The 26,064-nt window shown below is 38.6% G+C and overlaps 1 protein-coding gene across 1 annotated transcript in view; it reads left to right on the top strand.

Annotated features, from left to right (window-relative positions):
• The window catches only part of TMEM131 (transmembrane protein 131), a 98,607-nt gene that overhangs the window by 43,701 nt on the left and 28,842 nt on the right, over positions 1-26,064 (top strand). The window contains exons 6-22 of the mRNA XM_089508413.1: positions 5,660-5,776; positions 7,528-7,650; positions 8,262-8,342; positions 10,966-11,116; positions 11,205-11,261; positions 11,958-12,019; positions 15,706-15,814; positions 16,457-16,565; positions 17,087-17,240; positions 17,335-17,505; positions 18,558-18,668; positions 18,749-18,883; positions 19,224-19,328; positions 21,097-21,183; positions 22,603-22,755; positions 24,741-24,816; positions 24,921-25,038. Coding sequence (XP_089364539.1) covers positions 5,660-5,776; positions 7,528-7,650; positions 8,262-8,342; positions 10,966-11,116; positions 11,205-11,261; positions 11,958-12,019; positions 15,706-15,814; positions 16,457-16,565; positions 17,087-17,240; positions 17,335-17,505; positions 18,558-18,668; positions 18,749-18,883; positions 19,224-19,328; positions 21,097-21,183; positions 22,603-22,755; positions 24,741-24,816; positions 24,921-25,038 — 1,919 coding nt within the window. The remainder of the gene's footprint in view (positions 1-5,659; positions 5,777-7,527; positions 7,651-8,261; positions 8,343-10,965; positions 11,117-11,204; positions 11,262-11,957; positions 12,020-15,705; positions 15,815-16,456; positions 16,566-17,086; positions 17,241-17,334; positions 17,506-18,557; positions 18,669-18,748; positions 18,884-19,223; positions 19,329-21,096; positions 21,184-22,602; positions 22,756-24,740; positions 24,817-24,920; positions 25,039-26,064) is intronic.

The raw sequence follows: 26,064 nt of genomic DNA, 5'->3' as shown, positions 1-26,064 counted from the left end.
TTGAAGCCTGTTCTCACAGTTAAACTTGCTTGAGCTTTTATTTGTATTAAAATTTTGTCCATGATCTAATAGCTACAGCTATCATGTTTTAGAGTATCTGTCATATTATAAAAGTATTATAACCATTAATTATCAGTAACATTGATTTACATATGTGGTATTCCACATATAGTATACTATAGTATAGTACAGTACAGTATAGTATAGTATAGATATACTGTAGATAGATAGAGCCCAGAAATTGTTTCTAATCAAGAAGAGCCAACAGAAAAACCCATAACAGGAAAGCAAAATAGTGTGTCTTACTAGATAAAATAAAAATCATGAAGTGCTGTACAAACTTTAGTGTTCATAAGGGAATTTTGTTCAGAATCCAGCCTTCTAAAGAAGAGTGACAATTGTATGTGTGTGTGTGGTTATTTCCTTTATGGAAAAACTATTACCAGTAAGTAGTACACTGGAATTCACAGTTAGAAAATTCTCCACTTTGTGTCCCTTGATGACACTTTGCTGTTTTTAGAGCTCCTAAAATAACTAATATTCAATATTAGTTCTTCAGGCTTTTTGAATACAGTATAACTTTTAAAAAATACTGGTACTTAGAATCATAGAATCATAGAATCGTAGAGTTGGAAGAGACCACTAGGGCCATCCAGTCCAACCCCCTGCCATGCAGGAAATCCAATTCAAAGCATCCCTGACAGATGGCCATCCAGCCTCTGTTTAAAGACCTCCAAGGAAGGAGACTCTATCACCCTCCGAGGGAATGCATTCCACTGTCGAACAGCCCTTACTGTCAGGAAGTTCCTCCTAATGTTCAGGTGGAATCTCTTTTCCTGTAGCTTGCATCCATTGTTCCGGGTCCTGTTCTCTGGAGCAGCAGAGAACAAGCTTGCTCCCTCTTCAATATGACATCCTTTCAAATATTTAAACAGGGCTATCATATCACCTCTTAACCTTCTTTTCTCCAGGCTAAACATCCCCAGCTCCCTAAGTCGTTCCTCATAGGGCATGGTTTCTAGACCCTTCACCATTTTTGTCGCCCTCCTTTTGACACACTCCAGTTTCTCAATGTCCTTTCTGAATTGTGGTGCCCAGAACTGGACACAATATTCTAGGTGGGGCCTGACCAGAGCAGAATACAGTGGCACTATTACTTCTCTTGATCTAGACACTATACTTCTATTGATGCAGCCTAAAATAGCATTGGCCTTTTTAGCTGCCGCATCACACTGTTCACTCGTGTTCAACTTGTGGTCTACTTGGACTCCTAGATCCCTTTCACACGTAGTTTCATTCAGCCAGGTGTCACCCATCCTATATCTGTGCATTTTATTTTTCCGCCCTAAGTGCAATACCTTACATTTCTCTGTGTTGAATTTCATTTTGTTAGCTTTGGCCCAGCTTTCTAGTCTATTCAGGTCGTTTTGAATCTTGATCCTGTCCTCTGGGGTACTTGTGCTCAAAATACATGAAAATGACTAAAAATAAGGATGCATCTTACAATGTGCTTACCAAAGCAAATAGCTACAAAGCATATTTTAATTTGCAGTTTATCTCTGCACACCTATATAGGTTAGGACTGGTTTTAAATTAATGCTGAGATCATAATTGCCCCCCCCCCCCCTTTTTTTGTCATGTTCTTAGAAGCATGTTTTAATTAGCAAACTTGTGTGTCTCCTTCCTTGCCACTTGAAAGAATCTTCTGAGCCTGCAACCCAAAGGGGTGGTGGTGAAGGGAATATGAAAAGTTGGAAACATTAAACTGTTCTCTTGATCATAGTGGTGGAGGTATCTGACCACATATCTTCTCTGAAGCAAATGGCACATTTAATGAAGTCTCTTACTATGAGAATTTTCTACTGTGGCTTGGAACTGAAAATATTGCTAATAAAAATGGTGTTCTGCTACAGTAGATGGGATAGCGTGTTGTTAACTTAGGTCCAAAATGTTGCTGTCTTGCTTTTTTTTTTTTTTTTAGATAATCAACTGTTTTACCACATTCCTGATTCCTTGACAAAAGTAAATTGAGTCAACCTCTGAAAGTACAGTATGACCCATGTATCTGCAGGGGATACGTTCAGACTTTGCAAGGATTCATGAAACGGTGGTTAGTAGTGAACCCCAGGCCAGGAGAGACTTTGAGAGACAGCCTGCCTGCCTTCCTTCCCTCCCCCCTGGTAGGGGTTGGCAAGCTCCTTGTGTACTCCTCTCTATCCTTGCTGGTCAAGGATAAGGAGGATGAGGAGCTGCCCCCCCCTTGCCATCCCACCCCCCACTTTGCACAACAGCCATCTGGTTAGCAGTATCTGCCTTGGCCACACCTGGCTCTTGCTGCCTCTGATTTGTGCTTCTCAACCGATGAAGAAGATAGATACTCCTTCCTCTGTTGAGAGATGTGTGGCATCTCTGCCTGTATGAAACCGTCTGTCTCTTTTAGTGGAGGGTGACACACTGTCTCATGTGAGAACAGAAGGAAGGCCATGAAGCTGCTCAGTCACTGCTCCCAAGGTGACTGGATGTAAAGGGAGCAAAATCTGGCTAGCCCTCCCTCCCGATGGAATTGGGCAAGCTCCACATATGCCCCTCCATCCTGACCAGTTGCCGGACAAGAATGATGGGGGACTGCCACTGCCACCCCCTGGTTTGCACAGCAGCCATCCAACATCCTTAGCCACGCCTGGCTTCCTGCTACCTCCTCCAGCACCATTTCATGCTGGGGCAGGGGGCAGCTACATGAAGCCATGCACTTAGTGGCAGGTGCTGCAGTTTTTGTCTGCAAGAACAAAAGGAAGACTGGCTAGCTGGGTGTGATGAAGGCAGCTGCTGCTGTGCAGCACAAGGGTGAGGGTGCAGCACTACTACTACTCATAAGTGGGTAAGTCAAACACAAATACTGGTCCTGCAGACACTGGAGTTGTATTGTGCATATTTTGGAGGATATTTAGGAGACTGGTTTACTTATTAGATTCCATACAGCAGTTGCATAAGGTCAATAGACATCCCCCATACACACACACACAAGTGAGACAGACAGCTGGCAATGCTTAAACCATTGTTCAGAAAGTTTACATGAACTCAGAACTTCCAGTCTTACCTATGAAAATACTTTTTGACTAGGGTTATTGCTAATCATGGATGTTCCCCTACATGTAAACCATGTAAACATGTTAAAAATCCCAACAACAACAAAAAAATCCAGAGTCTCTTCAATATTCTTCTTAGTTCAATCTAAGTGGAACCCTCTGCTGACTACAGCCTGTTACAGACGGCCAAAATAATGCTGCTTCGGGTCTCTTGGGAGGTATGCTATTTAAATGATGCATGGGTCCTAAGAGTCCGGAGGTCGTGCCAAAGCCACACTCCATTCCTAAGCACTGGAGTGCAGCTTTGGTGCAGCTTCCGGATTCTTAGGATGCATGCATCATTTAAACAGTATAACTCCAAAGAGGCCCAAAGCAGCTTTATTTTGGCAGTCTGTAACAGGCCTACTACTGCAAACTAATACTGGTCTGCATCATTACCTAGATCAGGGATTCCAGTTTTGACCTAAATTTATTTTATTTTTATTTTATTTGTATATTTATATAAAATAAATAGATGCTTGTGCTCAGGTCAGGTATGTGTGTCTTTAGGTAAGGAGGAAGAGAAGGTAGAGATGGCTGAGATGGCTGAGAAGGTAGAGATGACTACTTTTGATATAGGACTTATCCTGCTAAGGAAGAATAGTGCCTTCCCCAATTATGACATTTAATCTTCAGTTAAAGAAGCCAGAATTATGATATCCAGATTTCACTGAATTCAACTGTCCGGACTGCATCTAAACTACCCTTACTGCACTCCCAACTTCCACAGTATGACAGAGCAGTTAGGATTTCTAGTATGCATTATGAAAGTAATAACCTGTGCAGAAGCTTGTGTTTGAATGATGTCACTTACAGAGGTCTAAATATTAGAGGCCTTTCTTTGCACTACTTTCCTTTCTAGATCTCAGACTTTAGATTTTCTCCTGGACAATCTGTTTGATGAAATATAGTAGCCAAGATAGGAAACATATAAAAACAGAGAGAGAACCTATTTTTTTCTCATGTAAAAGGATATTCAGCTAAATTTGATCACTGTAGGCATTGGGACCCATCTGGTTCACACACAGGAAAAAGCTTTATGAAGCAAGAATGTGAGATTCAGATGGATGTTGCAAAAGTAAATGCTTGGATAAATTTATGGAGAATTGCGCCATCAGTAGCTACTGATCAGAATGGCTGTGTGTCGCTTCCAGTATCAGAGGTACTATGGCTCTGTATATGAGTGGAATGGGAGTGCAAAATAGAAGGCGTAGTTTCAGTCATTTGTTGCTTTCAGGTTTCCCATAGGCAGCAGCTGGTTAGCTACTGTGTGAACAGAACATTGGGCTAAATAGGCCTTTGGTCTGAATTAATATGATGCTTCTCATGTTCTTAGGATACCTCAATTTTCAGATGCTGCCCTAAGAAAAGAACGTATATAGCCTTTTAGGCCTTATGGATAGAATCCCTCTCTCCAAATTTCCAGGAACTAAAGCATAACTTAAATTGAATCTTGGTACAGCTACCTACAACAACAGTGAACCAAACGTTGATTACTGTTTCAATCTAAAGTAGCATCCTAGGCTTATCGAAGTAAGTGTCAAAACAGTAGTGTAGTTTAAGTATGTTTTGACTCTCATAAGGTTAGATGACTTGGCCTTGGCCCCAGCAGGTGATGAAAGGCCCTGCTTCCATTTCAGTGGCCTCTGAGGGACAGAAATGTCGACAAGCACAGCTTCATCATGTACTTGGTGTCAGTGGCTGGTTAGAGATCCTCTGTTTCAGCTTTCATTGCTCTGGCCTCTGAAGTAGAAAAGAGTATGCAGTACCTGCTGAACTTCATCTTTTTTACCACTGCCATCCTGCTTTCTTTATGTGTCTTGTCTATATAGATTAAATATTCTAAATAAATAAATCACTATCTTCAAAGAATGTCTGTTTTAGGAAATGTTTGTTTTTCTTCTGAGATGGGTCATACTCAGGACAGCGAATACTTATGGGTGTTAAGACCTTATGATTTATAGGTTGGTGAGGTACCTAGAATTCTCTCCTAGAGGGTTCTCTTGTTGTAGTTCAGGGCAGTATAGTAGGAGCTCTATTGCAGCTCACCAAACCATACATCCCAAGATTCCATTGGTGGGAGTCATGTCTATTCAAAACCCAAGCAGTGTGCTTATAAAACTGTACAACAAGTAGTTCTGTGATGTTTCATGTTTAGTAAATATTGCTGATTTTTTTAAAAAGACCTCATTTTGTATTATTAAATGATTTTCAACTATGTCCTGACTAAATAAAAAAAGCAGTAGAGATAACTTCCACTTTGAAGATACAAAGTGAATGGCAGGTCATGATAATAGCCAAATTCAGTTTTTAATATTAGTTGTACTGGTACTTTAGTTTAGCTTTCCTAAAGAAAGTTCTGGAAAACTATTCAGAAAACTCTGACATGTAATGACCATAGTAGGGCTTGTTACAGCAGAACTCACAGGACATTTTTCACACATCAATCCTTTGAATGCCCGGCTGTATTCTTGCAATACTAATACTTCTTAGATTGATAACATGTCTTGGTGTGTATGGTGTTTATTTTTCAGAAAATCCTCCCAGGAGGGAATACATCATTTGATGTAGTTTTTCTTGCAAGAATGGTTGGAAATGTAGAAAACACTTTATTTATTAATACATCTAATCATGGAGTATTTACCTATCAGGTAAGAGGAAACTTCATTTTAATAATGCATTGAGCAGTAATCTCAAAACAGGTCACTAAAGGCAAGTAGTCAGCCCTCAACTTTTATAGGGTTTAGGGGCTCAGGATCTCCACAATGGTGAAAAAACTGTGAATATTTTAATCTGTCCCCAAAAAAGCATGAATTCTGCAGACTTTGCTGTTGCAAAAATCCCCACCTTATTCCGAGTTATCCTCCACCACACTTCTGGTACCAGTCTCTATGCTTTCCCCTCTCTGCCTCCTTGACAGTGCTGCAGAAATCATCAGTGTCGTCCTTCTCTTGAGGAAAAGTAAGATGACTGTAAAGGAGATTTTTGCTGCAGCAGGGCATGAGCAGTGGCAGCTCGCCTCCCTCCTCTTCTCTGTCTCCTTTCGTATGAGCAGTCCTCTCCAGCCCATGGTGTGTACAGTCTACAATCGAGGCTGATTCTGCCCGCCACTCTCTTGCCTGCTCCCTCCCCATCCACTTGGATCTTGCTAGCTGGCTCACTTAGTTTGCTTCACTCAGCCCACACAGGAATGGAGATGGAGAGGAGGAGAACAAAGAAAAGGAGGTCCACACTGCAGGAAATTTTATTAGCAGTGTTGTCGTGGCTTGGGGGGTTGGGGACTTAGAGACTTGCGGCAGAGGAGCTACAAACTTGTGAATAAACAAATTTGCCTAAGTAAAATGCACAAAAGGTGAAGGCCAACTGTATTTAAACAAACTAACAGCAGTTTGGGAGAGATTTTGTCCAGTAATCCTGCTCTTGAGCATGGAATAAGATATTGTTTAGCTGGAATATGTTTATAGAATTTGATATTAAAATATAACACAGACTGGAGGTTGGAGGTCTTTAAACAGAAGCTAGATGGACATCTGTTGGGTATGATTTGATTGAGAGTTCCTGCAAGGCAGGGGGTTGGACTGGATGGCTCTTGTGGTCTCTTCCAACTCTACGATTCTATGATTCTATGACTGTTTGATGCATATACTGTGTGTTTGAGAGTACAGAAACATATTTCAGTATTCTGTACGTCATCAGTTAGCTTTTATAGGAGCAAGCCAGCTGGACAGGTACTAAAACTTCCATCTTGTAAATAAATCCAGTACAACAATTAAAATACTCCAGTAACCTATGCTTGATTTAAGAGAGATGATAAGCATGATTGAAGAAGATTGATCATACAATGGCAATTAATACATTCGTTTTTAAGCATTTCACAGTATTAAAAGTACACAGGATAAAGGGTCATTTAAATGACAATGACAATGTGGCAGAATCAAGATTATCTTAGTGTATGTAAAATAATGACAAAAAAACTTAATGAAGTGCTGTTTTTTAAGCAATGGCAGTGTTCACATGCTTAATCATGGTAGTCCAATAATAGTAGTAGCCAAAATATCAGGGAATTAGGGAATGGAAAAATGTCAACATTTTCAATGTCTTCTCTGTTGTGAAAGAGTTGTAATTTAAATGAAGGACAATTATATTTTTAGATAACCTTGTTCTGTAATAGTCATTTGTATGAATGATGTAAGACAGAAAAATGTACATATTTCATTGTAACAGCTAATTTAAACATTGCCTAATGCATGCATGCATATCTCACAAAAATAAACACATTGGGAGAAAAGAAGATTCTCATTTAATCAAATAGTCAAAAACTATTTGAGTTTTAAAGAGAGAAAGCAGAAAGTAGGTGCACACATCATGTCACTGAAAAGTTTCTTTCTTTTTTCCTAAATAGGTGTTTGGTGTAGGAGTACCAAACCCCTACAGATTACGTCCTTTTATAGGGGCAAAAGTTCCTGTAAATAGCAGTTTTTCTCCTATAATAAATATACACAACCCCCATAGTGAGCCTTTGCAGGTAAGTAAAAGAAAAATAAAATTTATAATTGTTTGTTAAAGTAATCATAAAAATATGTAAAAATATTTTAAAACTTCCATATTCAGTGAACTACAGTTTGTTGCACATTAGGTGTATCTTTTACAGTTTCAGACTTAAATATGTTGTTAATGGGGAGTTTTCAGAGTAGCAAATAAATTTTACAAATTGCATATTTTTGCAGATAAGAGAGCTGAATGGATTTATGTTTTTTAAAAGACTAAACAATGTAGAAGTTGTGAATTGTATGAACAGCTTTGGCTCCTAAAGTATAGAAGATTGCTAAACTGATATATTGCTATAAATCTGAGTGGGAGATTTATTATTATTATTATTATTATTATTATTATTATTATTATTATAGTATTTAGGCACAGAGAAAGTACTGGTGCTGAGATTTTTAAAAATCCTTTGCCTTAGTGTTGACTTCACATTTCAAAAGCAAGGAATTCTTTTAGCAATCTGCTAGGGCTTCTATATGCTTTGCCATTTTACCTCTGTAAGCCCATAACTGCTTCATTGTGTTAGGTTTCAACTTAGGTTTTACTGCTGTCAGTTATGAAGCTATAATTTTATATTTGGCTGTTTTACAGGTGGTAGAAATGTATTCAAGTGGAGGAGATCTCCACCTAGAACTTCCCACTGGCCAACAAGGGGGTACAAGAAAATTATGGGTGAGTGATATAAATGCTAGCTTTTTCATGCCGAGTTGTTAGGTTGTTGCAAAAATCATCCTGCAGCATCTTTAAAAACTAATGCATTTATTGTGGCATCAGTTTGCATGGATCAAAGCATCATCAGACACATGGTTATCCTCAGCAACTCATGATACCACTACATGAACATAAATGTGCATGCACACATACGCACACACATGTACATACATTCCTTGCTCTCTGGGAATGTATATTTAGTGAGGGATTTACAGCAAACTACCTAGAACATACTATATAAATCAGGGAGAAGCAAAGTACAGCTTTGGGGCCACATGCACCTTGCCAGGGCAGTTTCTGTGGCTCCAACTCCATCTGATTTCCTTGCCCCAACCTATTTCTGGCAAATTAGGGGACTTGTCTCTCATGGAAACTTCCTGCTGTAGTAGTTCATCCCTTAATAAGTTGTGGGTTTGAAGTTTAACATCAATAATGGCCATTCTAAAAAAATCAAAAGTAGACCTCTGGCCACTTCTAAGTTTATTTTTTTATTTTTATTTTGAGGGGTACTTTTGGCAGTCCTGGGACAGAAAACTGGGACTGAAAAGTTGTTCACCTCTAATTAGAATACCAGAGCAGTCTTTCATTTCTTTGTGATAAAATGTTACAAGTGTTAATGGTTGTTTCCCAGCAGACAGAGTCCTAACCTCCTGTATTCTGGCATACAGGATACAGGATACAGGATGCTAGGACCCTCGTCTGCTGGAAATGAACGTATCACGGGTAAGTACCAACATTCGTTTTTCCAAGATTTTTTTTATATTATACTCTTCAAATTTAAATTCCCTTGTGATATTATGAGGTGATGTGTCTTCATGCCTTCTCATTGTTTTACGTTAGCTCCTTCCCCTCAAAAAAAATCCGGTTAACTTCAGTGCAACAAAGCAAAGCAACTGCATTATTGCATTTGGCTGAGGACCCCGTTAATTGCTTTTGCTAAAAGGTACTATCTGTACTGCATGGAAGTACAGATTACTTGTAGCTTCCCTAGGGCTTATGTAGTTTTGGTCTTTCATATTATCCCTATCAAAATGACTGGCATCTCGAGTATAACCAATGGTTATATCCCTAATTAGAGTATAAATAGTCCATAAGTCCTAATTCTAAGCTTGTTGTGTTTTTTTCAAACTGCTTGAGAAACTTGCACACACTCTTGATTTTAGCTTGTTCATTTCCTTAAAAAGCCGTAATAATGAGGGGGTATCATAAAATTTTAATTATCACCTTTAAAAAAGTTTGACAGAAAGTTTACTTTGATTTGTAGTTTTTAACTTTTCTCTATGTAGTCACCTTTCAGATTTACGCATTTCCCTCAGCATTTCTTGACTCTCCAAATACTATTATTGTAGGGGTCTGCAGATTGCGCCTTAAACCACTCTTTCACTTCATGAATGACATCATTTTTGTTGTCAAATTGGCAACCCTGCAATGGATTTTTCATTTCTGGGAACAAGAAAAAGTCACTTGGTGCAAAGTTGGGAGAATAAGATGAGTGCTGCAGAATCTCAAAGCCACATGCCCTTGCTCTGTTAACTACAACTCAAGTGAGCTGGTGCATTGTCAGCTAGGAGATGAATGCCTCTGGAGAGCATTTCTTTTTCAGAGCATCTCACAACTTATCCAGAAGATTGCTGTACTATATGCCAGTGATGGTTTGTCCCTTTGCAAGGTAATCTGTGAGAATGACTCCCCGAAAGTCCAAAAAAACTGAGGGCATGACCTCCCCTGCTGACTTTTTACATCTTTTCCTTTTTGTGGGGAGGAGAATCGGCATGCTTCCACTCCGTGCTCGTGGTTTTGGTCTTTGGATCATGCTGATAGATCCAAGATTGATCCATGGTTATCAGATGACCAAAAAAAAATCCTCTTCATCCTGTTCCAACAGTGTCAACATCTGTCTTGAAAGGTCATGCCATGTTTGTTTCTGGAAAGGGGTTAGCAAACGTGGAACCCTGTGTGTAGACACCTTAGACGAGTACAGTTCATCATGAATAATTTTCCACACGCTACCTTAACTGAGACCAGTTTCATTCATGATCATTTAGATGGTTATTCATCTATCTTCCTGGATTAAACACTCCACTTTCTTCACTGCAGCCTCATTGTCTGTCAATTATGGTCTTCCAGGTTTTGGCTCATCTGTGAGGGACATGTGACCAGTTTGGAAATTCCTTTTCCACCTCACAATAGTGTCATAAGATGGGCAATCGTTTCCATAAACTACCATAATCTCATCATGAATTTGCCGGGCACTGTTACCCTTCAAATGCAGGAACTTTTTCACTCTGCAAGCCTCAGTCTTCTCCATCTTAGCACTTTAGTCACTTCTGGCACAACCTGTAACACAAATAAAGGACACAATGAGCTGATTTTCTCAACATGATGCACTTAGGGATCAATGATGACACTGATAAAATTTCATCAATATACCTTTATCAATATACTGTACCTTTCACCAATATATCACTTCTGGCTGATAATTATTACTTTACAGTACCCCCTTGTATTCATCGTCTTCTAACTGTGTTGTGATCTTTTTACTATATTGTCTTTCTAATTATGTTCAATTGCCTTATTTTAACAGGAAATCCCCCCCTATGAAACTAAAGGAGTTATGAGAGCCAGTTTTTCTTCAAGGGAAGCAGATAATTACACAGCCTTCATTCGAATAAAAACAAATGCCTCAGATAGCACAGAGTTCATTATTCTTCCAGTAGAGGTAGAAGTCACAACAGGTTTGTGAACATACAATGTGAATCTGCTCCATGTATTTCTCTGCTGCAGTGGGGAAGATGACTTAATATGTGTTGTCCTTTTTTAAAGCCCCAGGAATTTATTCTTCAACAGAAATGCTGGATTTTGGTACATTACGAACACAAGGTAAGCCCTATATTTGAATATTCTTTAACTTCATATTGAGTAGATGTCTCACTTTTGTAATGCATAAATGATAGCCTAGCATGCTCCTATTTGTGAGTGATTTCAGTGCAAGACGTAGAACACGGTGTGCATCCCCACAGTACTCATACGCAAACTGAAATCAACAAGAAAGCTTTTTTATTCTAAAGCTCAGTGTGCACACGTAGAAGGCAGAGCAGAACACCAATATTTCCCTGATATGTTTGGTGAAAATAGTCCATGTGCAACATTTAGCTGTGAAGAGCCATACAAAGGTTGAAGAAATTAAACAACGTGTGGCATTAAAGAAGAGATGGAATGCAAACAATTTTCAATTTTTTGAGCTATTCCTGAATTGTATTTATTTATATTTAATGCTTATATACAGTGGCTCTGCCAATTGGGACTTAAAATTGGATTCAGGTGAAATTCTCCTTCTGAATCATTGAAGAGAAGGGACTTTTCAAAAAGTGGGGCTCCAGTGTATCCAGTCATCATTAGTGATCACACTGCAGGCAGCATACAGAGGTGTTCTTCAAAACTGCTTCCATTCTGTAATGTGGACAATTAAGTAAATTGTTAGGATATTTGTAATAAAAATCTTGTGCTGAAATGTTACTTAAAAGAATTCAGTTTTGTGCATTGAGCCTTATTGCCTTTTTTCTTGGGTTTCAACAGATCTGCCCAAAATTTTGAATCTGCATTTGTTAAATTCAGGAACAAAGGATGTGCCAATAACAGTAAGCATTGTCTGTTTAATTTTCTAGTCTCGTTATAATTTTCATTTTTATGTACCTAAAATAACATGAGCGCATTAAATATCAAAATCTGAGTTTTGTTCACTCCCTCCCATCCACTACTCTGACCAATCCTCAGCGTTGAAGCTCATGTTTGTATTTTTCAGATATACTCAGCCAATGTCTCTACACTGCAGGAGTCGAAAAATTTGACTTTCCATATGTTGTTGGATTGAAGCTCTCATCAATCCTTCCACTACAATCAATTGTGAGGGATAATGGGAATTCCAGGCTAACAACATATAGAAATACACTATAATGGATCCCCTTTCCAGGCTGTTCCTAACCCTTGGTCTCCTGTCACTCACCTTTTTCCCTTTCTCCTCAAGATCCCTCCCTGGATCAGGTACTTGGACCTTAAAGGTGATCTATGGACCAGTGGCTGTGTTGATCATACTCTATCAAAAATTAACAGGAGTAGCCAGACACAGTTGTAAAAAATAGAATAAACAAGTAGAAGTTTATTAATATACGACTAGATCATAACATCAGCTCTTGAAGTATTGTATCATTCACAACTCCTCAAAAACGTGCCAAATTCTTTCCCCTGGCTGATTGTCTTAACTCTGTTATGGTTTTTTTCCTTATCTCTAGGCCATCTTTCTCCTCTCTGCTTTCTGTCAGGGACAAGCCTCAGTTTTGTATCTTGTCTCCCTTGTAGCCTCCTTTCACAGCATTCCCTGACTCCAACCCAGCTTGCCTACTTTCTCTTCACAGACACACATTGCACATTCCCACATTACAATACCCATCTAATGAATACTTTAAGGTTACATTATAAGCTACTTAAATTATTGCTACTATAATGTTGCATTAAAATAAGAAGTGATAATCAGGAGGTGATTGAATTTTCCTAATATTGTATTGAATTTTGGAGGAAGCTGCGAGGTTAGGAAGAAGATCCACATTTACACAAGGAACAGGGCCCTCTTTATTTTGGGAACTCTCTGGCACATCCACCCCAGATTTGTGCACCACTGATAAGAAAAGAATAATATTTCTGGAGGAAAGAGTACCTGTTGTAATCTGGCCCTGAAGGTAGATGGATCTAGATGATTTTTGCAAACCTTTGGACTTTCTATTTTACATACTTGGCACTCCTATTAGAGTGCTAATGAATGTATTGGAGGTGCCCTCTTCTGCTGAATATAACCCATTCAGTCCATTGGTTTTATTGTTTGATGTGGGTCCTAGAGCAGTTGAGAGATGGCAATTTGAAAGTAAGAGCAGCTGACAGGCTGTGTCCAGGAAGAGGTTAATATTTCTATGCAAGGGAGATAGCTCTTAACCACTTTAAAGAAACTGAGACTCTTCCAAAGAAAGCCAACTCTACCCCCTCATCACCACCACTACAGATTATTCAAGTCAGTGAATAATTGTAAAGATTCAATTTTCAGCCAGTGTGCTTGAGAGAAGGCAGTTGATGTGAATGCTACCCCAAATTTTCAGGATCCTTAGTCCAGTGATCTTTGTGTAGTCCAGTAGCATCTCATATGCTTACTGTCTTGTGCATGTGGAAAGCAAGCACAATTCTATACTTATATCTGCTGTATTTCTGAAATGCATCTTTTAATCTCTTGAATTTTAGCTTTGTTTTGTCTCTTTCACAGAGCAGGTAACAGTGATCACTGAGTAGCTATGATGAGAGATTATATCGGGTCTTGGTTTACATAAAGTCATTTCCCTCTAACTTTACTAAAGGACTCAGGAACTGGAACTGGTACCATATAGCCCTTTGAGCTGGGCTCAAAATCAGGCACAGAAAGTCTAGTATCTCACTAATTTTGTTTTTGTCATCACAAGTGATAAAATTGCTTTCTTATAAAATGTACAATATATAGGATACATTCTCACAAACTCCATCAAGGAGCATTAACTTACATGTGTTCTGTCTCTAGATGTAGTTTTAGGCTTAGTCTCATAAACTCATGAGTCTGTCCTGTTCCCTATTCTTTAGATAATAATGTGCTGAAAAAAGTATATTTTCCACTCTGTACTGTTAGGCTCATGGCAGAAAGATTGCCTGTATTAAGTAAAGAACTGAAATCACTAATGCTCTTCAGCAGTGCAGCACAATTATTATTATTATTATTATTATTTTGAAGATTCTGGTTGATGGCTTCACTCTTTTTGGACAAGGGTGATATACGTATGTTAAACTACTTAGCAGAAGATGATACAACAATGCACTCAGTAGTATATGAAAACCTCATTCTCTGATATTTCCCTCCAATCTTGCTGAAAGAATATTGGATACATATATATGATCTCATTCTGCAGAGTCCTGGTGTTTTATGAAGTCGAAGGCTTTCATGGCCGGCATCCATAGTTTTTTGTGGGTTTTTCGGGCTATGTGGCCATGTTCTAGAAGAGTTTCTCTGAAGATGCCAGCCACAGATACTGGCGAAACGTCAGGAAGAAACTCTTCTAGAACATGGCCACATAGCCCGAAAAACCCACAAAAAACCTCCTGGTGTTTTGATTACCATAATGCTCAGATTTCTGCTACCATCATTGTAAAGCGGCTTTTCCTTCAGATTTCCTTGTAAACAAAGAGCTCTGGTGGAAGAGAATAGAGTTCTCCACCAGAGGAAGAGTTTTGGAGTTCTGTTCCAGCACAGTTTAGAAACAAGGAAGAAACTGGTTACAGACTTCATGCTAATGTCATGAGAAAGGCCAAGACTATATTTAGCAGAAATCTAATCTCGATATCCGTAGAACTAAATTCGTTCAGGACTCACTAATAGTATTGTTGCCAATTACTATAGTAATAAAAAGCTTATATATAATAACCTTTAATATTGAAGCCTATGGAACTATGCACAAGTTTAAAAGAAAAATAACAGTTTATAATATTGAAGAGCCGTAAAGCTTTTATAGCTTTTCTGTTTATGTGCCATAAGACCTTAGAGATTTTCTTTACATTTCACTATGCACTTCCCTTAATAATAATGTATATTGTACTGTATCTTCACAGTTAAGCTTTCATTATAGGGAAAAATCTAAAATTCTTTGAGCTGACCTCTTTTCAGACAGCAAGTCTTCCTGCATGGAGGCTGAGATTTTGGGAGAAAGGTGGGGTTCCAAATAGGTCTGTTTCACCAACTGTGTATATTCCATTTGTGGACAGGCCCCCATTGGACTTCATGGTACTGAGAATTTCTGTTGTTCAGTAATAGAATCCGGTATTTCACTAGCAGAACTTCTGAAAGTTTCTTTACTTCCCTCCTGCGACCCTCTATGCCTTTACATTATGAGAGAAAGAAAAGCTTCTTCCTTTCCATTTTTCCATATCATGCATAATTTTCTACACTTATAGCATGTCTCCATAATGATCTCCCAAGTGTGCCTTTTTTAATAAGTAAACACTTGTAAAGTGACACGATGGTTGTTCTTACAGTAGTGCTGCAAATTCTGTGGACCTCCAGTTATTTCTGAATTACAACTCCCATCATCCCTCATATTTGTCATGCTTACTGAAGCTAGAAATTGGGAGTCCATAATCTGAAGGGCCACAGATTCCCTAAGAAACTTCAACAGGTTTTCAGCTTATTCTTTTAAAAAATCATAACAGCTGTAGGCTGGTTTGTTATCAGTAAATACTAGTTAAGTAATGCTTTGTTTTACAGAGCATTAGACCCACACCACAGAATGAAGCTGTCACAGTACATTTCAAGCCAGTTACGTTGCGAGCTTCTGAAAGTAAATATACCAAAGTTGCAAGCATTAGTTTTGATGGTAAGTACTGTTGTTGTTTAACCCTTTTTTGTTGATGATGGGATTTAATATGTTTTGACAACTATATTGTCCTTCCCATTTAGTAGTTGAAATGTTTTTTGTGTGGATGGCAGAATAAATATATTGCTAATTGGAGTCTGTGCTGACCTTTTGAAAGTATTTACTGGTTAGACTAGTTTAAAAAACGATGGCAAATTTTTACTCTACATTTGTATAGCAAAAATTCCATTGTCTTTCTGATTCACTGAATTTTGATGCTAGTCTAAAATGTTAAATTTTGTCGTTCATTGCCTATGAGTGAAAAGTGTGAAAAGGAAGACATTGAAAGTCCAGCCTTGTCTTTGGGGTTAAAACAGCATGCACAGATGTTTCTGTACCTATGACCTTCCTTAAGCCATTTATACTCATCAGGTAGCTAGTAAACAACATTATTCAGATTTCAGAACTAAAGAGTGGTTCATCCTAATAGATCAGCTGCATGCCTTGGTTACAAAACATTTAATAGCTCAAAGTAAGAGCATAATAGTTCTTGGTCAACCAAAGCTGTAACACTGATACTTACTAGAGTGAAGTAAAAATGTTTCAAGTCTGTATGTGTGTATAATAACAGTGTTTTGTTTTGATCCATATATGTATTTATAGCATCAAAAGCAAAACGGCCTCCACAGTTTTCAGGAAAAATAACTGTGAAAGCAAAAGAGAAGAGCTATTCAAAACTTGAAATTCCGTATCAAGCAGAAGTATTAGATGGGTAAGACTGTGTTGGAATGCAATCAAAAGAACCTGTTTTACATTTATGTATGTGCACATAATTTTTTAGACATACAGGCTGAGGATCTTATCCAGAATTCCAAAATCCTAAATACTCCAAAAATCCAAAACCTTTTGAGCTATGTGCTTGTACTGTACAGTATTTCTGAGGCTATAGAGATATGCAAAATGTCAGGAGGCATGGATCCATACCAAACATTACACTTGGAGTCCCTCAGTCTCTCTCCAGGCTCATTATATCTAATTAGGGAGAAGTTGTGTAAATTTGGATTTGGTGATGACTGGGAATCAGGTATAGGACTGTGGCACTTTATTTTAGGCATACAGTGGTGGTCATAAAATAAGATGAACAATACAGAAAAATAATTTATCTGCAATAGATTCAAATAATTTAGCTGTAGTCGTTTGCCCAGCCAGTTCTGTTACTACTATGTACTACGAACTGTTCTTACCACTTAAGATTATAGAGATCTCTACCTTGATTTTCTCATTTTGATATAGATACTTAGGATTTGATCATGCAGCCACATTATTTCATATCGGTGACAGTCCGGAAGACTCTGTGGAAAGACCAATTTATTTAACAAACACATTCAATTTTGCAGTCTTCATTCATGATATAATACTGCCAGAAGAAATTAGAACAACATTTAAAGTAAGCCCACTTATTCTATATCACAGTCTTTCATTACTATAAAAGGTTACACAAATTGTACCCATTGGTAATTTGAGTCTTATTTCTTGAATAGATCCAGAACTTCAGCAAACCAGTCTTAATTCCACCAAACGAATCCAGATATATTTTTACACTTTATTTTGTGGCTTCCCTCTCATCTCTGCACATTGATAATAATATTTTACTCATTACCAATGCTTCTAAATTTCATCTACCTGTGAGAGCATACACTGGATTTTTAGATGTAAGTATCTTGCATTTAGAAAAAAGATTTTCAATTACAGTATTAAAGATAAAACATACTTCCTGGCATTTCTTTGTGTCTCTGTATAATAAATGTTCATCTAGAAGTTTAATCTAAATTCAGAGCTGTTTAGAGTTTATTTGTTCATTCATGAAACCAACTCTAGAATTTACCTGAATCAGAATCAAGTGCATAACTGATAACTGCTTTACTCAATAATCAGAAATCCAAGACCAAAGGATTCTTTTGAGGTGGTGAGAGGTCATCACTCTCACAACTGTAGTAGTAAGATTTTTACTTCCAAATTGCTAATCACAAATTGAGGTAAAGGGGAAAGTTAATTGGAAATTTGAAAAATGTTACATTCCAAATTATTGGAATAACCCATTAGTAGTTCATATACATCACAGTCTCTCAGAAGATGGCAATGGCAAGCGTGCCAAGAAAACCCTGTTATAGGGTCGCTATATGTCAGAAATGAAGGCATACAGCAACAAAGTTCACATAGTGTTGAGCTACTTCTCACTACAAGAATTCTGAGAGGCAAGATTCAGCTGATGCATTGCACTTCTCAGGAAAATACTCAAATACTTAACATAACAAATAGATGGTTTTGGTATGTATCTGTATAATTGCCAGGTTTATCTGCAAAATTGAAAATAAAAGGTGCCTTGTTAGATTAGACAAGGGATAGGCAACAGAGCCCTTGGGTCATATATAACCCAGTTTTGCAGCATATGGACTCCTCACTCTATTATTATTATTATTTTTTACAAAATTAAAACCAGGAGAACTTAATTCCAAGAAGCACAACACTCTTAGATAATAAGACATACAGCCAATGTGATAGCGGCAGATTTTGTTGTAGTGCAGCTCCCAGTATGTTCTAGAGGATAAAGTATGATACTGTGACCACAGGATTTGCCTACTCTCGTTCTAGAGGATCAGTATAGGGGGCAGGTTCAGATATTAGAACCAATAATAGTGCTTATAATTACAAATATCAAAGATATCCTCTTCTAAATACAGTTAATGCTTCTCTCTTTTTCTAGTATTTTGTACTGCCTCCAAAATTTGATGAACAGATAATAGATTTTGGTATACTGAGTGCTACGGAAACTAGTAACGTTTTGTTGGCAATCTTTAATAGCAACCCAATTCAGGTAACTGAAAGACATTAATTTTTCACTTTTTTCTCAAGTAATAGGAATTTTATTCCTAAAACTATCCCTTTCTTTTCAAGCTGGTTATTAAAAGCTGGCATGTGATAGGTGATGGCTTGACCACAGAACTCCTAGCTGCTGGAAAAGGCAACAGAACTGCAATAATAGCAAGTCTTCCAGACTTGGAAAAAGCCAATGCATTGGATCAGACTTCAGTAAGTAATACATTTATTCAGCATTGCTTATTACAGTTGTATGTAGCATAGAGACAAGAGATGAAAATTTGGTTTCTACCATTTTAAAAAAAAAAAAGATTTCCAGATATAGATACACATCTTAATTTCTATAATTTAGGAATCAGTTGTAGCTTATCCTGATTTTCCCATCTGCATAAACTGATTTTAAAAAAATTATCTCTGTAAGATATTAAGTGATGAAAATCAAGTTTGGAGAACTATATATGTTTGCTGTTGTTGTAATTTTTATATGTTTGTTAGATGCTGGAGAAAATGTGATATTACAGCAGATAAAGGAAGTACATATTTTGTATTGCAGGTAACATTAATGCCTGGTTCTTACATTGTATTCAGAGTAAAGTTAATACCAAAAGAACTTGAAGGAATTCATGATGGGGCCATACAAATCACAACAGATTATGAGGTACCGGTACTTCTAAATTATATTCGTCCTGAATGTGGTGTGTGACAATAACACCTGAATAAATTAAAGCAAAAAGCTGACTTTTAGTTGTTACAACAAATATAAATTTAGTTTGGCTTTGCAATCTCTATAGGCACACCCCAGCTAATAAAGCTCCTGATGAACAAGCTATTTTTAACAAAGACGCGTTACAGACGGGCCCATGAGGCGCCGTCATTATGCGTGAGGGGCAGCGCTTCCTGATGCGCCTTGCCCCTCGCACATAATGACTATGTCAAAATGGCAGTGCCGCATACAGATGGGCGCTGCCATTTTGACGTAGCAGATGCTTTGCGTCCGCACATCACACGGCAGAAGTGACGCCGCGAGTGCGCGCTTTGGCACTTGTGGCGTCTCTTCCAGGCCGCAGGAAGGAGCGCGAAAATCGCGCTCCTTCTTTCCAGCGTCCAGGAACCGTGCCATTTGGCTACTGCGGTTCCCAGACGCTGCAACCGGCGGCGGCACGAGACTGCCCCTTCTGGGCTGTCTGTAACGCGCCAAAGTTTTTATGCTTGCTCAACCTCTCCCTTTCCTACATGTCTTCTCTCTAGCTGAAATTTTTTTGTAGCTTCAGCATTTGGGAAGATGGTGAAGGAGGGCTCCAGAAACACAGACCTTAGGTGCCAAGTTGCAGTAGTGGGTTTACAGTAAACAATGGAATAAAAGTTGAGCTAGGAAAGAGTGAGATTCTACCATAACCATTCCTACTACAGCTCTGTGTCCCTGCCTAAGCAGGCAAGTTAAACAGCAGCTGGCTCCAGAATCTCTTACTGAAAATGTGTGAAGAGCAAAATAGAGAAAAGGAGAGAGCAGAAAAGCCTGTCTCATCTGCTTCCCCCAGCATTTCTAAGCATATACATTTGGTCACCAAAATAAAAATCATAAGAAAAGTGAAGGCTATTGAAAGAAAAACATAATCCCTGGATGCATTTTGAAAAAAACGTTCAAATGGGTTCCTGGATGGTTCAGCATGTTTTGTTTACTCATGAAAATATTACCTAACGTGTTGATTTTGTTTCTCATGCTCATATTGTTACTTTTGAATAGAAAGTTTGCTAAATCAGGTTGAACTGCTGTTTTTTGGCAGGGCAGGATAGGAACCTGTCCCTTTTCTTTCTGTTATTTCTGTCTTTGGTACCAGCTTTTCTGTTAAGAAAGTAATGCACAGGGATAACTCTATTTAACTGTGATATACCTGTACTTCTACATTTAGAGTCTTCTAAAAGGCTATATTTCAGAGGAAGGAACTATCAAAACCACCTCTGAGTATTCCTTGCCTAAGTAAACCCTGTGAAATTCAAGGGGTTGCTATAAATCAACAGGCAGATTGAAGGCACATATGCACACAATATGCTTGAGGATCTCTCTGTCTCTATAGGAAATTTCAAGATCAAAACTCTTTGTATTGATTTTATTTTGTCTTTCCATTGTACTTGCTTTCTGAGAACTAAGTGACGTTGTCCTGATATTTCCTGTATTCTGTTCTACATACGTAAAAGAATACCAAACTTCTTTGAGGATAACACAGATTTATGGTGACCCAAATTAAAAAGAAGAAGAAGAAAAGAATGTATAAGCACAAATACAGTTAGGTGTTTTGGATGTAAATCTGATTATAGAAAACAAGGATCTAAAAATATTTGAAGAACTGAGCTAGAAGCAAAAACTGGTAAAACAAGAGAGACTGTTTGATCGCATTTCAGTTATTTCTTCTCCCCTTTTCTTACAGATCTTAACAATTCCTGTGAAAGCTGTAATTGCTGTAGGCTCCTTGACTTGCTCCCCAAAACACATTTTTCTTCCACCCTCTTTTCCAGTAAGTTTATTTATTAAAGCATAACTGACACTTTTTTGTTTAGCGACGAAAACAAATATCCTAAGAAAATAGTTCATTCATGCTATTGGCAATAATAGGCCTCCATTCAGCAGCCCCTCAGCGTATCTTAAATATCTGCATCTGAACCTTACAATGCTCTGACCTTTATGCCACCACTTTAAAGCCCCAATGCTGGACATTCCATTTTTCAAGGTGAGCAGGCAGGATCAGAGGAGTTCTGACTATTCCCTTCCTCTCAATAGCCAGGCACACAATGATAACATCAGCACTGATATCCCCAGGAGTCCGCTGGAGGTCTCAATGCTTCTGTAAACATTATGCATCTGACTGGATGGGAGGCAGAGTGCCAGATACCTCTCTAATCCTTGCTACTCACATTGAAACATGAAATGCCAGTGTGAGGCAGCTTTGGGGGTGGATGTATTTTAGTCTGTTGTATGCCGCTTTGATTGCTTGGCAAAAAGCGGGATAAAAATTTAATTATTTTTTCAAGTAGATCTGAAAGGGAGATTTGTGTGCTGCTGGAGAGGATGGGAATACCAGCCCCTGCAGTGCTCAGTGAAGTACATCCACACATGTAAGGGGCATTTAACTTCTTTGGATATCCCAACCTAAATTATGGTCATTGTGTGCTTTATGTTGTAATGAAAGACTAAATGGGCAGTAGGTTGTCTCAGTTTTTCACAGAGCCTGAGATGCTCCCCTGCATTTTCTCATTGTACATTATTTACAGAGTGCTTGAGTTGGTGCAGTTGCTAATAGCTAGCAAATATTAACTCCATCAGTTCAGATGTCTAACTTGATGACGAATGAAGAACTTGATGAAGTATCATCAGCTGCCCTGCTCAGTTCTTATAGACTCAGGGCTGTAGCTTCTTTGATTGAGGCTGCATCTGCACTGCACAATTAATGCAGTTTGACACTACTTTAATTGTCATGACTCAGTGCTGTGGAATTCTGGGATTTGTAGTTTTGAGCTATTTAGCAGTCTCTGTCAAGAACTCTGATGCCACAACAAATTATAAATCCCAGGATTCCATAGGATGGAGCCATGTTAAAGTTATATTCTTTTTCTTTAGGATAGTTAATTTAGGTAGGAGACCTTCCTGCCCATTCATATTATTAGTTTTTCACTAAAGCAGAACATTGACAGGTTGACCTTGGAACATTTAAATAAAAATTTCTTTTTGTATTTGGTGGTGGAAGTACATATAATCTGTAATGGAAAGGTCCAGATGAAAATGTTAAAGGAAAATACTTTTGTGTAGATTATTTCTAAACCTCTAAAAACTAAAAAGCAATTCTAGATTACCAGGTTTGCTAGAACTTTGCAACCATGAGTGCGTAGATATAATAAACAAGGGGAAAAAACAGTCCTTCCTTCCTTTCTTTTTTTAGGGCAAGACAGTCCATCAGAGTTTAAGTATTATGAGCTCTTTCTCACAGAAAGTAAAAATACAGCAGATCCGCTCACTTTCAGAAGATGTTCGGTTTTATTACAAGAGATTGCGAAGTAATAAGGAAGATTTGGAGCCAGGAAAAAAATCAAAGGTTTGAGCACTGTGTCTTTTACCCATCATGAGTAAGGCAATAATTCTCTATCCTGCTGCAGTCAGTGAAAGGGAAATAACTACTCCAGCCCCACATTGTGAATGTCGATAAACTGGATATTGATAAACTGAAAGAATGTTGAGAAACTGTAGCGTGTCCAAAGAAAGGCGATCAAAATGGTGAAGGGTCTAGAAACCATGCCCTATAAGGAATAATTTAGGGAGCTGGGAATGTTTAGCCTGGAGAAGAGAAGGTTAAGTGATGATATGATAGCCCTGTTTAAATATTTGAAGGGATGTCATATTGAGGAGGGAGCAGGACCCGAAACAATGGATACAAGCTACAGGAAAAGAAATTCCACCTCAACATTAGGAGGAACTTCTTGACAGTCAGAGCTTTTCAACAGTGGAACACACTCCCTCGGAGAGTGGTGGAGTCTCCTTCCTTGGAGGTCTTTAAGGAGAAGCTGGATGGCCATCTGTTTGGTATGCTTTGATTGAGAGTTCCTGCGTGGCCCTTGTGGTCTCTTCCAACTCTTTAATTCTATCATTCTATGATTGATGACCTCTTGTGGGGAATCTGTAGTGAACCAAGGGACCTGAGGTCCTTCAGTTCCGTGGCTGCCTCCAGCACATTCCCAAAACATTAAATTTCCAGACAGATACCCTGTGGGACATATATGCCTGTGAAGCAGTCATTCCCAAAGTGGGCAGTATGCCCCCAAGGGGTGGTGGAAAGATCCAGGGGGGTGGTGAGAGGTAAGAGGGACAGCAGGGGGTGGGTGATAGAAAAGGGAGTGGGGGAGCCCTGCGGTCAAAGTATTGGTGCATAAGAAAGACAAGGGAAACTAGCAGCCTTTAGGACCATGGTGGGGATGAGGGTTACATGAAACTTCTTTCAGGCCTCACTGATGATTTAGTGTGGTGGTCTCTCCTACTCTTTGCCTGCCCACGTCAGGGCACTCCCTTAGCTACATCTTTTACTGGTGGTAGAAGTAGTGCTTGGTAAACTGTTATGAGGCTTGAGAGCAGGGCATCACTTCTATGGCTCAGAATGACACCATTTGGGGACAGAATGACTGGCTGGAGCAAGGGGCTAGAACACCTGGCAGTGGAGGAGTAGATGAGGCAAAAAAGGAGCTTTCAAATTTGGGACCCTGTTTAAGATTTGTGAGTTTTGTTGGGACTTGGCTGGCATGTTGGACCTATTCTGTTGCTCCTGTCTTATCTCGTGGGACAGGTTGAGAGAAGTGGTAACAGAAGATGTTTGTGTGTGTGTGTGTGTGTGAGAGAGAGAGAGAGAGAGAGAGAGAGAGAAGGAATGCCTGAAACTGTGCATGGAAGGCATGTCTCTGGTGAAGGAGAGGGAGGAGTATCTGGAGTTGATTCTTGGAATGAATTCTTTACCTTGGAGCAACTTTTGTAGTTAAAAACTCTCCCTTTCCCTATCTGTGACAATTTCCAAACCAGGGCATGTGGTCTCTGTAAACCCCCAACACACACACCGTAGCCCTATCCGCCCAATGAAGAAGGATTGAGAATCCTTTCTTGCCAGGGAGAAGCTTTTCCCTTTGCCCTGGTTGCCTTGGCAGCAACAACTGAGCAGCAAACAAGAGACTTCTTGCATGCACTGACCAAGATTGGTTGCTTTGAATTTGTAGTAGACCCAAAATCAAGAAATATGCTTGGGGGACAATAGGGTCATCTCCCAAGATGAAAGGGAGTGGTAGCTGGAAAAAGTTTGGGGATCACTGCTATAGAGCTTTATGCATACCAGAATGGATATGGAACCACAGTGTTGTATGGGCTGTCTTCCCATTGGACCTCCCCCTTTGTCAGCAGAGCACAGTTAAAGCCCTCAGCTGCCTTTGGCCAATAGTGCCAAAGTCTACTACTTTTAAGGATGAAAATTTCTAACAGTTCTGCAGTTCCTGAGAAATCTGCTTTATCAAGATGTCTCCTCCTCTTGCTGTTTATATTTTTCAGATAGCAAATGTTTATTTTGACCCTGGTTTACAGTGTGGAAATCACTGTTATGTGGGATTGCCTTTTCTGAGTAAATGTAAGTAATTTAATTTCTATTGTTAATTTTTAATATTTTAACATTCATTCTTATAACATTCATATTTAAGACCTTTGAATGAAACTGCAATTGTTTCTTTCTAGATGAATCAAAATTGCAGCACAGTATATCTATGCAGGAAGATGTGTGGGATACTGATTGGGATTTGCATGATAATTTGTTCAAAGAATGGATTGGAATACGAGATCGCTCGGGAAATCAGTGAGTTTTTTTTCAAATCTAATAGCTTTCTAGCTCCGTACAGATCTAGTAGTAATTACACTCGTCCCTCCACATTTGCGATTTTGACTTTTGCGGATTTGATTATTCATGGATTTTATTAATATGTTCTCTCTAGGAATATCTAGGTCCTCCAGAACAACTCTGTGGTGAACTTTAACTAAACATCACACTGAAAGACCTAGAGATTCCTACAAAGAGCACTTCTCTAGGCATTTGTAGCTCCTCCAACACAATTCTGTGGTCAGTGTCTGGCAGAGGTGGACCACAGCGTTGCACTGTAGGACCTAGAGATTCCTAGAGAGGTGTTCTCTCGGGTAAAAACATAGTGTTTTTGTTGTTTGCATTTCCCCCCCACATTCACGGGGGATTTGTGCCTCTAACCCCCAGCAAATGTGGAGGGACGAGTGTACCGATTAGTTGCTTACTGATCAGCTGTAGTAAATGTGTCATTTGTTAATATCCAAATACAAAGCTGTGTTAGTCTGGAAAATCAGTATTACAACACCTTTGAGACTAACTGAATATTTGTCAATTTGTCAGGAACCAATATAGAGGTTTCTAACAGTAACAAAAGATGGAATTCAAAAGCTTCCACATATAGCTAATAAATATATCAAGCAATTTTAGAATACAACAAAGATGCAGAAGAAATTGCCTTAGTTTATTCCAGGGATGGGAACCTATAACTGTCAAATATTATTATACTTCAGCTTCAGTCAGCCACAGCCAGTTTAGCCAATGGTTAAGAATAATGAGAGTTGTAGTCCAGTAGCATCTGAAGATTCACTGGTTCTTTAGTTTATGCCTTCATAAGTGTTTCTCTTAGGTATATCCCTTTTAAAAATTATTTAGAAGACAGCTAAAGGGATATGTATTTGTCAAATAAGTGATATTAGAATGTTGAAATATGTCTTCTGATTTAATGAACAGCTGAATTGTGCCACTGAACTCACAAAAATTTGTTAAGGATGTGATCTCTTTAGTTCCATAATGTTAGAACTTTCA

The sequence above is a fragment of the Sceloporus occidentalis genome, unplaced genomic scaffold (genome assembly GCF_023333645.1).
Source record: "Sceloporus occidentalis isolate IW3139 unplaced genomic scaffold, rSceOcc1.0.p SCAF_2, whole genome shotgun sequence".
Classification (NCBI taxonomy): domain Eukaryota; kingdom Metazoa; phylum Chordata; class Lepidosauria; order Squamata; family Phrynosomatidae; genus Sceloporus; species Sceloporus occidentalis.
Note: the sequence above shows the minus strand (reverse complement) of the source record. Positions and strands in the feature narration are given on the sequence as shown.